Consider the following 19,211-nt stretch of genomic DNA (forward strand, 5'->3'; position numbering starts at 1 on the left):
ACGTGTACACCAGCAGTGTACCTGTAAACATACTTCTAGTTCCTCATAGATGTTCATGTTATAAATATCAACTTGTCTTTACGTTTTACGCATAATCACACTTTAGAAAAGACTTACCATGTGGCAATAGTATGGAATTCATCAAAGACAATAAGACCGACATCTAATTTTTGAAGGATTTCCCTACTTTGACAATCTAATTAAAATTAGATCCTTCACGCTCTCGTATTTGATATGTCGCTGTGAGGATCTAACAACATCCCATACGGGGTCATCTCAGATTGAACTTTGCGAAAAAAATAGTAGCCAATCAAATTTTAGAAAGTAACCAATCATATAATCGGTTTCAAACTACTTCTCGGTTGTATCGTAAAAATGGCGGCGCTCAGTTTGGAAAGTATTGTTTTGGAAATCTTACCAGATTTTGGCGTAAGTGTACTTAAACCTGAACAGAAAGAGATAATAAAACACGCAGCAGAAAAGAAGGATTGTATAGCTGTCCTGCCAACAGGATTTGGAAAGTCTTTGCCTTTTCAACTATACGCAGCCGCTCAGAAGCGAATGAACCAGGGGCCCGGTTCAGTCCACGTTTTAGTGTGCTCTCCTTTGATAGCTTTGATGAAGGACCAGACCAAAAAAATGTCCCGCATCAGCCATTTAAACGTGGGCTACAAAGGTATTGTTACAAAATCATGACTTAAATGTATATCTATAAACGTCAATTGAACGATGGGGGGGGGGGGGGGGGGGGGGGCGCCTGTATATTGTACGGTTGTATTTGTACTTAGTGATATGTAAATGTCATTGATATCAAATTGTCAGGTGAAAGTGTACATATGGATGAAAAAATCAAACGAGGAGACATTGATTTGATTTATGCATCACCAGAGACATTGGTTGGAGAACCAGAATGGAGAACAGCTTTCCAGGGGCTAAATGTTACCCTTATAGTGGTGGATGAATTTCACACAATATATACATGGTATGTTTTATGAACGGTATGAAATGTTTGTTGATATGCAATACAATCTTATCATTAGTTTAAAATTACTGCCACAACATTGTCCATATAAAACTATCAATTCTTCAGGCCATTCAAGGGACATATTTATTATCCTTCAGTTTTAATAATTAAAAAATATCTTTGCATCTCATGCTTTTAAAAGATAATACTTTATTTGGTACAAATATAATAGAAGACAGCATGTTCCTCAAGAGGTTTTTGCAATATCATTGTAAAACTGAACATTCATTCCAATTAAATATCTGTTTAAAAGGTTTAACTTTTCCACAATATGAAGCTTTTCAAAATATTTGGCAGATAATAAATGAAAATGAAATAAAGGCCCCTGGAATATCTCCTTCCTCCTACAGATGCACTGAAAAATAATGTTAGATTTTGTGAAGTTTCAAATTATTTACTACCCGTCCCAATACTACTGTTTACTTGTTACACTTCAATATAAACAGAGCAAACTGATATTTTACCAATAACCTAGTTATATAAAATTTATTGATTTTCTTATCAGGGGTCTACAGTCAGACAAAGGAAAAGAAGCATTTAGGGGCTGGTTTGCCCAATTAGGAGAATTACGTTCATTTTATCCAGATGCCCCACTTTTAGCCCTTAGTGCAACATGCTCTTTAAAAATAAGAAAGAACACATTAACACTTTTGAATCTGAAGGATCCCGCCGAAATTACACTATCACCAAATAAATCAAACATTAAACTTGTTGTTAAAAAAGTGCACAATTCAGTCGAGATGGCATTACTGTGGCTTGTTGATGGACTTGAGTCACTAAAGGAAGAATTCCCAAAGTCTTTAGTGTATTGCAATTCTATAAAGGATGCTTCCATTATTTATCAATATATTTTATCAGAATGTCCAAATTTGATTAGCTGTGTAGCAATGTTTCATTCAGAGTCTGCAGAAAAGACCAAAGACAAAATAATTTCTGATTTGGGAAATCCACAGAGTGACTTACGGATAATTATTGCCACAAGTGCTCTTGGCATGGGAGTGGATATTCAAGGATTTCATTCACTTGTTCTCTATGGACCTCCACTAACAGCAGTAGACCTTATCCAAGGTATCGGTCGTATTGGTAGAGATGGTAATCCATCCTGTGCTGTATTGCTGCACAATTCATACAACGTGCGTAACATTGATACTGATGTGAAATGTGTTATTCGTGATCCCAGTTGCAGAAGAGTATCCATTATGAAATCTTTTCTAAAGGACTCAGAACTGCAGGAAATTCATAGTGACATGGAAAAACACACCTGTTGTGACATATGTGAAGATGAATGTAAATGTGGTGATTGTTCACAGTTACAATTGGAAAGACTTTTGAAAAGTAGTTCTATTGAAACTGATGAAAATGTGTCAGATTCTGAATCTGAGGTGACAGATTTTGAAAGTTCCGGTGATTTTGATGAATTAAATGGGAAGTTCATATTTCGCAGATCTTGTAGAACGTTCTCCGTCTCCCATGTCTACGGCCTCATCCAGGTTTCTGTGAATCAAAATTAATTTGAACAGCATACTGATGTAGTCCTTTAGTTTTCTTTGTTCTTTGCTCTGTGTTTTTTTCTGCACCCTAGCAATATAGTTGTGAACTCTCTCTTCGTGTGCTTTTAGAGATCCTACACAAGCATAATTTCTGTCACAGAAATGACAATGAAATCTCTGATTCTGGCGGCAAGATACCCAGTAGTTTTCTTCATGATTTGGATCTTCCAGTATTTTTCTCAAGGAGGAGAAAATGTCGTCTTCATTATCAAAGAATTCACCTTTCAATATTGTTCTGCAGGTTTCATTCAACCAGTCTATTTTGTCTTCATTGGTCATTTGCATAAAATTGTCTGGGAATGGAATTTCTGAATCCAGATCAGCAAGATGAAAATGATGTAAAAAATGTACAATGCACAAAGCATCAAGGACTGTATAAAAGAGCTGCTTGTAAGGCCTGTAAGAATTCTTCACATGTCCCTTCAGATTTCTTGCATTCAGAAGGTTTCTATAGTAATACATGGTGCAAGGATCACGCCCACTTCCTGTGTCGTAGGTCAGTTTGTGGATAGCCTGAAATACCAAGTAATGTATCCTTAGAATTTGCAAATTAGAATATAGTAATGATGATTATACATGTATATCAAACCCTTAATTGTATCTTTGACATTAGCCCTTCAGAAAATTAATTTTTATACAAGAACCTGAAGTAGGCATTACCATGATACATCATAATAATGACCAACATAAAACGTAACAAAAACCTTGCATACCTCTAAAAAGTTCATAAGGCGGTGCACACTGGGCACCATTTACTCGTTCATCTGTGAGTCTGTCACCTAAAAAATGAACAAAAATAATCATGAACAGTGCGAGGAAAAGCAAAACAAAGAAAACAGACTACATTAAATCCCATCATCAACATCAGACTCAAAAAGATATTGGTGAATACCTCCAAAAAACACTGGTTCAACCATATCTCCATCTTTAATTGGAACAAATAAGTCAGACAATGCTTTCATCAGTTGAATAATTTCTTGTGTTTTGTTCTCATTGCAATCGAACAGTCCTAGAGGGTACTAAAATTTTAAAAATATTCAATATTTATAATTGCATCTAAGTACCAGTGTTGCTGATAAAAAAAATTCTTGCATTTAAATGCTTTAGCCAAGCTTCAGCAGAAAGTTTAAATTGTATCCATACATAGCATAAAAGAAAAGATGAGCAATACCTGAGTTGTTTTAAGTCCGGCAAACTGGCTGTATTTGTGCTTGAGGTGAATTGGGTATATGTGCTGAAAATTTTGTTTCAGTTTTGGATGATGTTCAATTACAGAGGATGCAAACTGAAATGTAAGCTCTTTAAGGAGAATGTCTTGTTCATCAATCGAGGGGATAAAAGTTAGCAGAGATAGGTCAACTTGAGTGTGCACGCCGACATCAGGAGACTTAGATGTGGGAATAACTCTATCCACTACTGCATACACATTGAAAAGGTGCAAAGAAAGTGTTCCTCTTTCCGTTGTCCTATAATTAATTTTAAATTGTTAATTTTTAGTGATTACCAGTACTAGTACTATTAATTATCATTGCATTTGCACATTTGAATTCACAAAAAATATTTCACATCTTTCCTTCATTACATTGTAATGCACTTTTAACAGAAGAATCTGCGACATTTACCTATATGAAGGAAGAATGTTTTTATCCCAGTTATCTCCTACAAGTTGATACTTTGTTTCACCTCCATTTGCCCATGCTTCCTTGATTTGAAGTAGATTTTCACTAAGAGTTGACTCCCAGGTAGCCAGCTTCCTGTGCAGGGTTTGCGGGTGCACAGCAAGACCCAAGGTGGATAGGCACTGTATGTCCTTTTTTTATTATTAAAAAGTATCATACTGTGTAATTTACCACATGTACCATACACACAAGAATTTGAACAAAAAATACATTTCTTTTTTCCCCCTCAAATTTGATCATCTTATATATAAAGGTATTAGGCATTTAACAGAAAAAAATATTTTATAGGTTATCAAAAAGCAATGAAAATGTTAAAAGCTTTCAGGAAAGACAAACAGGTGATAAAAAAAACTGATTTAAGCTTCAGCTTGGGGAACCTAAAAGGTGCACAAAATGCTGTATGTGAAATACCTTTTGCGTACAGCCTCCATGGGTTAAAACCATTCCAATTAAGTACTGTACAACTGATAACTCCTGGCTTCTGCTATGGAGTCCTATGGCTGCTGTTATCATGATATGCATGAAATGCTTGCTTGGAATGGCAGGTGGTATGTCACAGACAATAGCAGACACTGTTGATAATAAGAGAGGACAGGGACTTTGAAGTTCATAGTAGTAATTTTCCCAAGAAAACCTTAAAAAGTCATGATGTTCCTTTTTCTGCAGAATAGACCCAGATCCTCTTTTGCAAATTTTCCTGCATTCTTCTTTAACCAGCTTGTTTGCAGCATTTATCAAAACTACTTTATCTCGCTTTGCAATATTTTCAACAATTATCTGGTCTGTATTAGGACTGTGATCCACAAAGGCCTTGCAGATACTTTTGTACTCCTCAAGTAAAATTGTGGCAGATTTCTTTCCACTTGCATAATAAATGTTAACCTATAAAAAAATACTAACATATTAACAGAAATTCTCTACTATTTGGATGATGATTAAATATTTCATTATAGTGTAACTCAAATTTTAAATTGTCCTTACAGGATCACATCATCAAATGACAGTGCATAAACTAATCATTCTAAATTTAAATGAAAGTTTGGTAAATATACCATTATGACCCAAAATTATAATTTGATAGAATTAAACACTTCTTGTGTTATGTATAAAAGATTAAGCCTTACATCTGATCATCCAGGTATGTTTTTCTTCAGAGTCTCAACAAAATATATGATACCCTAGAGAAAAAAGTTGACATGCAGTAAATTTTTGAATAAACATCTGAATAATGTTAGTCAATTCAACTATACAATAACCAAACTGCATTACTCTATATATGGATTATGTAAAAATGTACATTATTTCTTAGAACATTTAATAATTACTGTAATGTCAATTCTTCAAATGTGTGTTGATTCTTTCAAAAAAATGATTCCAAAATGAGTTTATTTCTGGATCTGGTAATTCTGATTTAATTTATCTCTTTCCTTATTTCTCATAAAATTTCATAGAGTTTGTAAAGATAGAGTAATCAGAGCTTGGATATAATGAAAAAAAAAAGCAAATATAAAAGCACTGAAATCAACAGTTAGTAAAAAAACAAAAGAATTTTACAATTCGAACCATTGTATAAATACTTCAAATTTACAACTTGCATTACAGTTTTTTTAAAGTTTAGCAGAAAAAGTTAGTATCAACAGGGTTAGTATCAACAGTCTTTGTCTACAATTGCACTACTATAAACATCACTAAGATAAGCTGAACTGGAACAGAACTCATCAACTTGAATTGTAAAGGATATAGTTTTAATTTTATCAACCTCAACAGATCCATCTGTCGGCTTCACTGAACTGAAGTTTAGTGATCTCTTTGATGATAGTTTAGGCTTTTCTTCAACATTTGCAGACAGGGCTGTACAATAGCAGCAAATATCTGTTTTAACCTGGTGTTTCTAAATGCATCTATATACTAAATTATAATTTTGTTCCTTGATTTCATTTGTTTGTTTTCAAAATCAAAACATACCGTACATACCAATCATCTCATTTTCATTTTTGATGTTGATGACACTGGATATCTGTGGATGTAAGTAATTCAATGACAAATATAGTATGGATTGTGTAAACTCATCAGTAATGTCAGAGTACTAAGAATTAAATGATACAAGTCTGGAACAACTGTAAATAATACAAGACAGGAACAATTGTATAATATCATTTTTAAAAAGTTACCTCGCACTGTTGTTTGATACTTTTATTCCCCAACTCACGGAATGGAGCTATTTTGACAGGCGATACATAAGATACTGTGGCAAGAGATTTTGCGGGGCGACTGACATTTTCAGGGCTTCGGAGCAATCTTTTGGTGATGATTTTCCGTCTGGGGGATGGCAGGGATAAGATCTGGGTCCTGTATACGCGATCAACGCTGTCCTTAATTTTTTGTTTCGCATCATTGTTTTTTTCGTCCGTTTTTAAGATAGTTTCGATCGTTCTGTAACACTTACGACACACACCTGCATTGGAACAATTGTCGACGTCGATTGATGTTTCAGTTACCTTTTTGATACAACTCACTCTGTCCTTATTCAATCTTAATTTGTTGTTGTAAAATTTGTTAATGTTCTCCTTTCCGTCGGATGTTTTTTCAATTAGAACAAATGAAAACCCACAAACAATGCACATATCGCCAAGAAAAAAATGTTTTCTTGGCGTAATGGACTCCGCCATTTTTGTTTAGGTTTAGTTGCCTGGTTCTCACTCTAACAGGGAACCAGGCAATACTTTCGTTTGTGAGACCTCGGATATTTACGTAAGCCGTGGGTAAGTCTTATACTTCCGAACTTTCAGCCATGAGCACGGAATCGGCAATATCATTGGCTAATAGAAAGTTCAATCTGAGATGACCCCGTATGGGATGTTGTTAGATCCTCACAGCGACATATCAAATACGAGAGCGTGAAGGATCTAATTTTAATTAGATTGCGTCTATTTTGGACCAGGTTTCTCCGTCATTGGCAGCGAATTCTAATATGTGCTTTTGTGTACGTTAATGGACTTGATCCTCTCCTGTTTATGGAATGGGTGACACTGAAAGGTCTTGCAAGGGATGCATCAGCATTTAATCATTTCGATGCTCTCTTCAGGTAATATATATTTTCTCTTGTCTCACAATAGTTATATACATCCAAAAATAATTAATGTACGCTTGTGCATTCTTTTAGACTATTTTCCAACGGCAGGAATTATCATCTGTACGCGTGGAACGTCAGCAACAGACGATACGAATACCTAGACGGTCGGGTAAGGCGATATGTACATCGAGAGAACAGATGTTTTAAGCATTAAAAAATTTGTAAACAATTTTTTTTTATACTTTTGCTGAGTTTGCTATCATTTTAACTAATTCATTTGGTCCTTGTAATGTTATTTCCCCGCCAACACTGTTGTTGTCCTATCCATTGACCCTTCCCATCAAGTTATGCATTTCAATTGGTTATATTGTCTTTGAATCCCCACCCATACTTTCGTACTCGGTTCTATTAGTCCCACCCCTTATTCTATAAAACACCCGTATTTCCAACCGTCTTCTCAGGACGCACGGGAATCATGTCAGACTCTAGAAGAAGTGGCGGTAGCTATCGGGAACGTATAGTGGACAATATTACCGATATAACCCCCGCGGACTTTGCCAACCCATGGAACTTTTTTTATCTATTTACACAGAGTGAAGAAGACGTTTACTTCTGGTGTCGGCAGAATGGCCTCCTGGCAACTTCTTTTCCATGCCATGTGGATAAATGTACCGGCGAGATGGCTCTTGCTGCTCTCTCCCGTGCTCCTGGCGGCGCCATTTTTCGGTGCACTGTAAATAGGCGTCATACTAAGTCATCAAGGTCCCACTCATTCATCGACAAAAGCAATCTTGTTTTACAAGACATAATTTTATTCATCAAATCTTATCTGGAGAAGAACAGTTTGGCGCAATGTGCACGATTTACTGGCATGGCATACAGATCTACCGCCGTAAATTGGGCAAGTTTTATGAGGGAAGTGTTTAAAGAATATTTCAACAATACCCTAAGAAATGTTAAATTGCAGGGTATTGTGGAAATAGACGAGTCCTTATTTGGCCGACGGGTTAAATATCACAAAGGCAACCCAAACAGAGGATTGAAGGCAAGTTAAGATTTTTGAATTTCATTTGCTTAACATGTACATATTTTACTTTAAGTTATTTATTGCAAGCATCCTATATTATTTACATTGAAGTCTAATTAACAAAGGATTTACATTTTCTCCAGATATGGATTTTTGGATTAGTCGAGAGGGAATCGAATAGGCTCCTTTTATATCCTGTGTCCGATCGAACTGAGGGTACACTCCTTCCCATCATAGAGAAACACGTTTAAAAGGGGTCGTGCGTTTACAGTGACGGTTGGTCCGCATACTGCCCTCTAAATGATCTCGGCTATCAACATTTCACCGTTTTGCACAAATACTCCTTCAAGAAACGTATGTCAACAAGGAAACAAAGGAAGAGGTGGAAGTTCACACTAACAGGATTGAGGGTGCGTGGAAACATGCCAAGGATCACTTTAGGAAAATGGCCGGAACAAAATTAACTCAATTTGAGGGTCATTTGGCTGAGATCATGTGGAGGGCAGATGTGAAGACCAACATTTACTCATGTTTCTTTGACCAACTAAGAAGCATATACACACTCACTGGGCCACCTGTGTACCATTACACAACACCCCTTTTCGAAACGTGGACAGGTATACCAGAGGCTTCAGATTCCCAACTTACTTATTGTAAGGTATATTTCTTGCAATGGTTTGCTTCCAAATTCCTTCAAATAATGGGTTTTTCATAACAGGCTGTTTGATTGACACATTTCCTTTTAAATTTTTAGAAAATACAGATGCGGAAACAGAGTCTTCAACATCGGATGTAGATCATGATGACATTCCTGTCATTACAAGTGACACCACATCCTCCTCCATTCCACCAAACAGAGAGTTGTCCTCCATGGAATTGAAAGAAAGGCGGGCCAGGATGTCGGACAGTTTTGATGCATTGATGCATGCCATGTTTTCTGACTCAGATGATTCCAGTGAAGCGGATAACACCCTAACTGGTAATATTTCTAAAATTATGAATAAAAAATATAATTTGTTAAGCACATCATCATATTGATGCAAGGAATCAAAAGTTATTATCAGATGTTGATATGATAAATATTACCTTTTACAACAGATGTACACGCATGCGACATATCGTCATCCCATCAGCATTTGAAACCTAAAGAGAGAGCACAGGTATACAAATTAAGGTAGCTCCATACTCGTAAAATTCTCTGAGGAAAGTTGAAAATCCGAACTGATTTCGACTTAATAGACTTAAATGTCACCAATTGATAGAAAAAATATACATGTCATCACACTTTTTGAGATGCCAGATAAACATAAACTAAAGCATATTTTAGAATTAGAAAAATGTATTTTTTTTTCTGTTAAAAGTAAAATCTTGTAGGCAGAAATTTATCAGAAAACTAAAATTACAAAAATATTTTAAAATTAATCGTTGGAATATCAAAACTATAGCATTTAGACATACAACTGAGAGAAAAGTCGGAAAAAGAGTTATTTCCCCTTTGCATCGATAAAATATATAAAAATTTGGAAATTTAGTATAAAATTAAGTGCGAAAATATCTTTAACCTACCAATAATTCTAATTACATCCATGTGATTATATTCACATAAAATAAATAAAACTATCTTGCACAATTTTTAAAGAATTCAAAGTTTTACAAAAAAGTGTGACGTCACAGAACACTGGATCTACTTTAAATAAAGAAATATTTGTACAGTTATTTTACGGATCTTCCATATAGAAATTTCATATATATGTACTTACCTTTATTCAACTTTTAGAAGTTAGTGAATCAGATTCCAGCTTGAAGGGAGTGGCAGTGCGAAGGTCTGCAAGAAGGAAAGGTAAATGTTAAAGTAATGGCTAACGTAAAAATATTTAATTAATGAATACATGCAAAGTACACATATTTTAATATAATATTATAATTTCAGTTCCAAATAAGAAAACCGCAACTGAAGTGGAAAGCTGCCACTGAACCGCAACCCAAGTCAACTTGTGCAGAATTCCAACGAAAGTCGACAGCTGCCGCAGAACCCCAACCCAAGCCGAAAGCTGAGAGGCACAAAGGTAATATTAAACATTTAAATCATCAATATGTACCTTAAAATACTTTTTATTGTTATGTAAATAAAATTACATATGTATTTACCTTTCAGTGCCTATCGCATCTGGGAAGAGAAGTCACACGATAGTCATCTCAGATGACAGCGACGGTTCTCAATGCCAAACTTCAGCTTGCGGTAATCCTTTACCCTGCACTTCAACGTCTGAAACAATACCATCAGAACATGGTGCTGGAACATCTTCATCATCTGTCAGGAAAGAGAAAAGAGGACATTGTTGCCACATGTATAATTTAATAATGGAGTGTAACTTATTATCATCACATAAACTCTTACATGCAGATACATATCATGTAATAATAAAATATACACCTCAATTTTAAATACAGGCTTATCCAAGATTAGAACCGACAAAGTATGCCATCCTCCCTTGTTCAAGGAGAAGAAGAAGGAAGGCCCACGGAAAAAGCGGCTTTCCAACCCATACTCCAAGTCGGCGTCCGTATGGTCATCCGACTACGACGACTTCCAATGATTAAAATTACATTGAAAACCTATGAAAGTGTTTGTTATTTGTATTAAAAGAGAATGTTATGAACGTATAAGGTCTATAAATTTTATAATAGAAATTTACATAAATTGTCGTCACAGCTAAACACTGATGAAGCATATAAGCCTACCGTGTAAAATGGCGTAATGTCTTAACATTTAATGAAAGAAATGTAAGAAAGAAAATACACCTGAAATATAATGTTAATATACAAAATACGGACATATATGTTATCCATAAATCTTGTGTACTAAGCTTTCATATCATTTAGAATAGATTTACCTTTGGAAAAAAACGGAAGACATTCAGTTGCATCGGCCCGTTATGAATCGCGTCCTTTCCTTGTACACCGTTACACGTCGAAAGACTGGACCAATCAAAATGCAATTACCACATTTTCGTTTACCACATACTCAAATGCCCGTTACGCTGGTTCCTTTCCAAATTGCCTGGTGCGAGCGATAGAAACAGAGGACCAGTATATTTTCCAATTAATATATGCAACAATTAAAAATTAATGTGTTAACACATTGTAGCCTAATAAAATGCATATTTTAATCTCATTCACAATATTTAAACATTATCAGAAAGGGTGAAAATTATTACGACTGTGTAAATGTTGACGCATATAGAGAATAAGATAGTGTCATTAAATAATGGTTAAACATAAAAAAAACAAAGATAAGTATTATAAAAGTATTACAATTGGGCCTACAATTGACGTTAATAACGTCAACAACGTCAACAATTATCAGCATCGCGATGTTAATAACAGGATAATGCCAAATAAAATTATTTACAATTCAACTTTTTTTTCTCACTTAATTTTGTTTTAATGATTTGACATCAATGATAATCATATAATTTGATTTTAATACATTTTACTTCTCAAGCTTGAACATAAAAAAAAAATATATTGGATGATAATAATTATGACTTTAATATTAAAAAATAAAATACTAAATACTGTGTAAACTTTCTCACAAATTTTAAAATAGTGTTAATGTTTTTTTAGTTTTTTTTTCACTTCAGTCCACTACACTGATGCCCACATCCTCCTCCTCCTCCTCCTCCTCCTCTCCTATGGCTTCCCTGGCTGAAGCAGTGCCAGGCCCTCCTCCTCGACCTCCTCCATAATGGAAGTGAGCATGATGTCTTCATCCAAAACTTCTGAATCTCCTTCTGATGAATCTCCTTCATATGAGTCTGATTCTGACTTACATGTAGCAGTGTCTGAAAGTGGTGGAATAAATCTATTTATTTTTTCTTTTTGTTGTCATATTTTTTGAGTAATGATACATTTTATTTACGTGTGTGTATATATATATATATATATATATATATATATATATATATATATATATATATATATATATATATATATATATATATATATATGCACCATTTTGCAGCGGCTTTTAAATATAAGCTTTAAGAATTTCTTATTAGCGGTCAAACAGAAAAAGATAAACTTACATAATCCACAAAAACGGACCCTACGGATAGTCCGGCATTAAAGGGCAAAGACGCTGCCTCTAACAAACTCAGGACGTTCGGTCTATTGAAGTTTGTTAAAAGGAATTCCTCCTCTTCAGAATGATCCCATGATGTTTGCATGAGCTATAATTTTTGGAAATTAAAAACAAAATGTCAGTAGGCAAGAAATAAATGTGTTTAGAGCTTAACTGATTGGGGGATATATTAAACAATTATAGCAACAGTGTATTATTTTAAAGTATTTTAATAAAGAATTGATAACAAAATTATAAACACAAAAGTCATGTAGAAAATAATATTTTTGCAACAAATACTTACATAATATATATAATTCTAATGTTATACAAGTATGTTTTAGATAGATAGATAGATAGATAGTTTTTTTAGTTAATCTTACTAGGGTGTCGTTTTTTATCTCCACTCCAAATTTTTCGGAGACTTGCCCCTTAATGATTTTTAATGGAGTTTCTTTTCTAAGCTTTTTTGCTTTGCTCAAGTATAAACGTACTTACTGTACTAGTTTTTCCGTCCAATATGCTAGGTGCGTAAAACTTTGTAGTTTTACCGCTTGGAGAAACCTTTGGCGATATACACCGTGGCTCGGCATCAGTGGCTCGGCATTCTCCGATACAAAAAGCTTTAGGTTCTAAAAATGATAGATGGATATATAAAATATATGTCTATATCTTTCGGTTCTTACGTTAATATTAGAAGGTAAAGATAGAAGTTTTTGTAAAAAGATGCACAATTTTTAAACCAATAGCAAAAGCTTAAAAAATATAATAATACTTGAGAAAATTTAAACTCTTGGACTGTCGACAAAGCCAACTGACCATCGCTAATATACTGCACCAGCAGCAAATTACTCACATAAACTGCTTTTTCACAAAACGTTTGTATGGCATTCGCCTTTTCCATAAAGAGGGTCACTAAGCAGGTTTTACTCAAATGCACGGGATAAAGAGTCAATAATAGTCAATAGTCAATAATAGTCAATAGTCAATAATAGTCAATAGTCTATAATAGTCAAAAAATCTTTGACAACATTGGTGCACTTATTGCTAGCATTTCATTCTCAAGCGCGTATCTTGCAAGACAATTCTTATCATTGGAGTTAGGAGAGAGCGGTTGTTCCGCAGGGGACACGGAAGAAGTGGTAACTATTGGAACAGGTGAATTGTAAACTTGGTATACTTCAAACGTAGAATGTGCGTCTAAAAGAGGGATGCGAACAATGGTCGTTTTCAACAACAGTTGTTCATTCAAAATATTTATAGAAAACCCATATGTCGCAATTCAGTAATATTGTCTAACTTAGAGGCAAGTACGCTAAAATCCAGTATCAAATGGTTGATTGATTGTCGATTTTCCGAAATTAGTCCCCGATTTTGTTTAAGAACAGTTATGCTTTTCTGAATAACATGAGAAATGCGTTGCTTATTTCTTGTCAAAGTTCCAACTTGATTTGAGAACAAATATACTTTACTAATAATGCTTCAATCATGTATCTAGCTATTCCCACGCTTAGTCAGTTATTATGACCTAAAGACGTAAATATCGTCCGGATTTTAAAATCCACGGGGAGAGGGTATATACGAGTTTACCAAAACTGATAGTGCTTTCAAAAGACCCTTAGCCTTACTGCACCTTGATTTGGGCCTCTTGACCTCCTCAATTGACATGTCCTCGTCCAAATTTGACCGTACGTCACCATGCATAGTCTCATCGGTCTCAATGTCGTCGGGGTCAGGTTTCAACTGATCACAAAGTTCGTTTGGCTTATCAGCTTAACGTTCTTCCCTATGTCTTATTTGTCTCTGTAGTTCGGCCAGTGGTATGTCATCCTCATCGGAGGAGTCCGTCCTTTCGTCTCGGAACTTGTCATTGAGAGCTTCTGGCCCTTCGTCTTCGATTGTGAAGTCCATGATCCTTAGGACGAAGATTAGAAGAATCAAGGACTCCGATTTTGTACATCTTGTCGCTTACATCCGGTCCAGTCTCCGTGCAAATATCATAGTCATCAGTCAGCAGTGAGTGATCTATCCGAGAGAGGAGGTCAGCACAAGAGTTCTCTGTACCTGCAACATACTCTACGGTACAGTCATACACAGCCATACACATTGCCCACAGCTGGATTTTCTTGTTTTGCATGAGGGATTCCAAGACATACTTCAGTGGTTTGTGATCTGTGCGGATGATAAAAGGTGCTCCATGCAAGTACGCGTTCAGTTTTTGCAGTGCATAGTAGATAGCGTAAGCCTTTTATTCAACAACAGACCATCGTGTCTGTGTGTCACTGAGTTTGTGGGACAGGAAGAAGAGAGGTTTCTCATTCCTTACGTTGGGGTTATCAGGGGGATCAGCACAAGGTTGAGTCAGGCATGCCCCAATAGCATTTTTTCTCGCATCCGTATACAGTATGCAACCTTTGTTTGGGTCTGGATACGCAAGGAGCGGCACTGTACTCAAGTATTTCTTCAGTTTCTCAAATGCAGCGGTACACTCTTCTGTCCACTTTAACCTGGCATATTTTCATGTAAAAGCCGTCAGTGGTTCTGCAACCTGTGAGTGCTGGGGAACAAAACATCGATAGTATCCAGTCATGCCAATAAACGACCGTACATCGCGGACACATCGAGGCTGGGGCAAACCTTTGATAACTTTAACTTTCCCTGGGTCGGGCTGAATACCTTGACCGTTGATGATAAAGCCTAGATAATTGGTTCGATTTTGATAAAAGGAGCATTTCTTTAACTTCAATTTAAACCTGTTGTGTCGTAACCTATAAAATACCTGTTGGAAGATGTTGATGTTGCACAGCGTCTGTCGACAAGATGATCACGTCATCAAGATAAGCTGTTGTAAAGTCTTCTAATCCCTGTAGAACCACTGCCATTAAATTTTGAAAAATTGCTGGAGCATTGCATAATCCAAACGGCATGACATTAAATTGGAGAAGTCCACGATGACAGGCAAATGCCGTTTTTTATTTTGATTCCTCGTCCATGGCCACTTGCCGGTAGCCACTTTTTGAGTCCAGCGTAGAAAAGTACTTAGCCTGGCCTAATTGTGCGAGGATATCATCTATCATTGGCAAGGGATATCCCCTCTTCCTGGTGATGTTGTTTTAGGAACTGTAATCTACACAGGGTCGGTTGCTCCCATCTGCTTTCTTTACAATTACCATCGGGAAGGACCATGGGGATACTGATCGTTCTATGACCTTCGCTGCCAGCATCTCATCAACTGCCTGGGAAATTATTCTTCGTTTATTCAAAGGAGCGCGGTATGGTCGCTTCCGGATTCGGTTATGGTCACCAGTGTCTATAGACATCTTGACGGTATGGGTCCGTCCTAAGTCAGCGTCTGACCAAAAGCTGAAATTCGTCAGGTGCCTTAAAATCGAGTCTGTAAAGCGTTTATTTCCGGTATCGGATACGGATCCGAGTTGCGCGGGTCTTCAACACGTTGATCTGTAATCTACTCGCCCCGGGCCACAACGGCACCTCGTCTTAAAACCATACACTTACCTGTGGTGTTAACAACGATCACCATAGAACGATTTCTTTTGTTCCTTGGGGCTTCCGCTTTACATACCAGTAATCCTGGATTTAATGACAAAAATCCGCGATCAAGACCGAAATTTCAAATTCGCGGGAGCGATAATTACAACCAACCTCTACCGGTACTTGTACTGCTGTCTGGGGTTTTATTTTAACTTTACCCGTGGTTCGTAGCGGGGAAGATATGCACAAATCAACATCCAGTGGTACGATAGTATCATTAATTTTCAGTGAGGCCAGTCTGCAATTCGTACCCTTTTCTACGGATGAGATGTGCGTAACCTCCTACAGGGGCACATACGCATTTTTAATTCTTAATGATTTTAAGCCAAAATTCAACCTAACCAATCACGTCCAAGGATAACATTTCCGGACATTGAGCGTTTTACATAAAAATCTTGTACAACACTATTTCCGCCAATAATTAAAGACATTTTAGCCACTCCATCTATGTCTAGTAGTGAACCATCCACACCCATTAAATTAAGTCCTTTTCTTTGTAGTTCGGTTTGTATTTCAGTGAATCGTAAATTTTCTATATAAGGATGTTGTTTACTCAGAGTTTGAGTTCTCAAATGCGGATTGTTAAAAAGTTCAATTTCATGAGTAAAACTTGTTTTAAATACAAAAAGTATTTATGGAATGAATTATTACTTTTATTTACTAAATTATGGAATTAAGCTCTGACAAAGTTTGACTTTTAGCAAATCAGAGGAAATTCGGACTAAATTTGTCATATTTTGTTTTCCACTAAAATATTTTTGGAGGTACTACAATATTTAAAGTTAAGATTTTATTTGTTTTTAAGCATATTTTAAATTAACCTGATAAGCTTTTAGGTGCTTTTCCTGAACCCTTTTTCTGCCAACATGTATCAGTGGACACTCTAAAACTAGATTGTTCTGCAAAATGATCAATATTAAACAGTACACATACGACTTGTGTTCATTTAAAGTCATGTACAAAAAAACTTCTGTTATTTCATAAGTAAATAAGAAGAACTAATATATTTTGCATACGTTACATATTTACAAAACCTACAAAAATTATTAACGTCATACTTCACCATTAAACATTTTTTAATGTCATTCTGGAAGTAATACCGGGTACATAAAACTTTTATATCAGATCAACTAGTTTCTCATATATTTTACCAGTATCAATTGACGATGGCTTTGAAACCTCCTCCTGCAAAAACCTTTCCTCCGATACGGACACTACATCCTCAGTAACTTTTCCGATTTAATTTTCCCTTCTCTTCAGAGTTTTGTGATTTATACAATGTACGTTCATGGCAGAAAAGATATTTTAAATTTGTGTTTCTCCAATTCCAGCATGAACCATTCCTTTAAAGTATACACTATACAGGAAGGAATTACCCATCGTTTTTACGTATTTTTATTTTGATAACTTTCTTATTCATTGTATATGTTAGTATAAAAATTTGATTAATATGTAAAAGTGGTTACAGCACAGTCTTCATTCTAATTTACAAGATTTTAGAAGTTTAAAAAATTGAGATTTTGGTAAAGACAGATGTGAAGAAAGATTTAGGCTCTTTAGGATTGAAAAATTAATTGATTTTAATATTAGCAATTATATAGTTTCATTCACTTTTAATTAGAATGATAAATAATGCAGACTTAATCACATCTTGTTGAAATACAAAAATACAATCAAAATGTCCAAGAGTATTTTGCATTGCCAAGACATGAATGTACCCATTTGATATTTTTGAAAAATGGTACCGGTGTAAGGTGTTCTGAAAAATATTGAATAGGTAATGAGATTCATGAAAGAGTTTTCTTTTTATACATATAAATCCAACTAATAAATGGAAATGCCTTTTATCGATCACTGATATGATTAATGAATTATTAAGAAAATAAACAAAAGATGATGGAAACAGAACTTAGAATGAACTAAAAATTAGATTATCATAAATTAAGACAAAAAGTATACCTGTAGCAACCTTTGTATATATATATATCAAAAGCTCCTCGGCCTCTGATATTTTTTCTAGTGTGATGTGTCTTTCCAAGGTAAACCTTGCTTATAAATCCACAATCTGGACATTGGACATACACGATTCCTGTCACACCTGCTGGCTTAACACCCAATGAATTGGTCAAACGCAGGGGTTCGCTACAAGAGCTACACCTGTGTAATTGTTTTGCTAAAACTCCTAAGTCTACAATGAATCTACAATAATTTTAGTCAACGCACTGCGCAGAAGGCGCGACATTCTAAACCCGCTCCTGACCTTAATCGTTAAGTTTGGTGTTTTTTGGGATTCGCGATCCAATATTAAGATTGACCGCTAATTGTGACGTAACTAACACGAGGATATAATCAAAGTACTGAAAGTACTGTTAGACGGTGGCGTCATTTGAAAGTGGCATATTACACGTAACAATGAGTGATGTATGATAATTATTTTTGTCGAAAACCGCGGTCAGTATCGCATACATGCACTAATACTTAACGCTTACTCGCACAACTGGTCGTGAGTTTCCTACATGGATAATTCTGTGGAAATCGTAGCTGTGATCTCAATCTACACTTTACAAATGCTGTGTCTCTTGGTCGTCATCTTTTGGGGAAAACCCAGAGATTTATCACAGTAGTCTTTGACGTATAGAAGTTTGTATCTATATTTTGTATCAATATGTTTGTATCTATATCAGTTGACATTAAAACCCCGTTTGAATGACTCAATAAATATGTGGGTTGCCACCACATATTGAATGAATATTAAATCAAATCCAAAGAGATTTCATCACAGTTCGCCCAAATATTTGATTTTTAAAGAAGGGGAATTTTGGTTTTTTCTCTTTTGACCTTTGGGTTGACCCCGCAAAGGGGAACAACTTTTGAAAAGTGTGGATTGGAATATTGTGCTTTAAATATACTGTAGATTTCTCAAGTAACGAGAACAAATAAAGCTTTGGCATGATAAAATACTTATTTTTACTAACTATTTGGGCATACGTATAGCATGTTAATTGTCCCTCTCGACAGCATTTTCCCTCAATTTCTTCACGGGGAAAAAGTTGCAGTCTTGTGGACCATCACATTTGATTTTTTCCTCATAGTCAGTTAATACATTTAGGTGTAAAGAAAACGGAATGGGTTTACAAGAACCTGTTTGATAAAATTGCTATTGCTTTAGGAATGCACGTCATC

The 19,211-nt window shown here is 35.5% G+C and overlaps 3 protein-coding genes and 2 pseudogenes across 3 annotated transcripts; 2 read left to right on the forward strand and 3 right to left on the reverse strand.

The window, feature by feature from the left end:
* Positions 1–346: 346 nt before the first annotated feature.
* LOC128169555 (ATP-dependent DNA helicase RecQ-like) lies at positions 347–1,949 on the forward strand (annotated as a pseudogene).
* Positions 1,950–2,442: 493 nt separating this feature from the next.
* Positions 2,443–3,326, reverse strand: LOC128169542 (uncharacterized). The gene is made up of 2 exons (XM_052835663.1): positions 3,288–3,326; positions 2,443–3,087 (listed from the first exon to the last, which is right to left on the reverse strand). The coding sequence occupies exons 1-2, from the start codon at positions 3,324–3,326 to the stop codon at positions 2,443–2,445; spliced, it is 684 nt and encodes a 227-aa protein (XP_052691623.1).
* A 39-nt stretch (positions 3,327–3,365) lies between these two features.
* On the reverse strand, positions 3,366–5,273 carry LOC128169543 (uncharacterized). Its single transcript, XM_052835664.1, has 5 exons — positions 5,256–5,273; positions 4,665–5,135; positions 4,197–4,384; positions 3,746–4,040; positions 3,366–3,593 (listed from the first exon to the last, which is right to left on the reverse strand). Exons 1-5 carry the CDS (start codon positions 5,271–5,273, stop codon positions 3,420–3,422), a joined length of 1,146 nt encoding a protein of 381 aa, XP_052691624.1. The 3' UTR covers positions 3,366–3,419.
* On the reverse strand, positions 5,163–6,980 carry LOC128169556 (uncharacterized). Its single transcript, XM_052835672.1, has 3 exons — positions 6,425–6,980; positions 6,228–6,270; positions 5,163–5,431 (listed from the first exon to the last, which is right to left on the reverse strand). The coding sequence occupies exons 1-3, from the start codon at positions 6,920–6,922 to the stop codon at positions 5,412–5,414; spliced, it is 561 nt and encodes a 186-aa protein (XP_052691632.1). The 5' UTR covers positions 6,923–6,980; the 3' UTR covers positions 5,163–5,411.
* Positions 6,981–7,801: 821 nt separating this feature from the next.
* LOC128169544 (uncharacterized) lies at positions 7,802–9,329 on the forward strand (annotated as a pseudogene).
* Positions 9,330–19,211: the final 9,882 nt, after the last annotated feature.

Source organism: Crassostrea angulata, unplaced genomic scaffold (assembly GCF_025612915.1).
Source record: "Crassostrea angulata isolate pt1a10 unplaced genomic scaffold, ASM2561291v2 HiC_scaffold_147, whole genome shotgun sequence".
NCBI classification, from domain to species: Eukaryota; Metazoa; Mollusca; class Bivalvia; order Ostreida; family Ostreidae; genus Magallana; species Magallana angulata.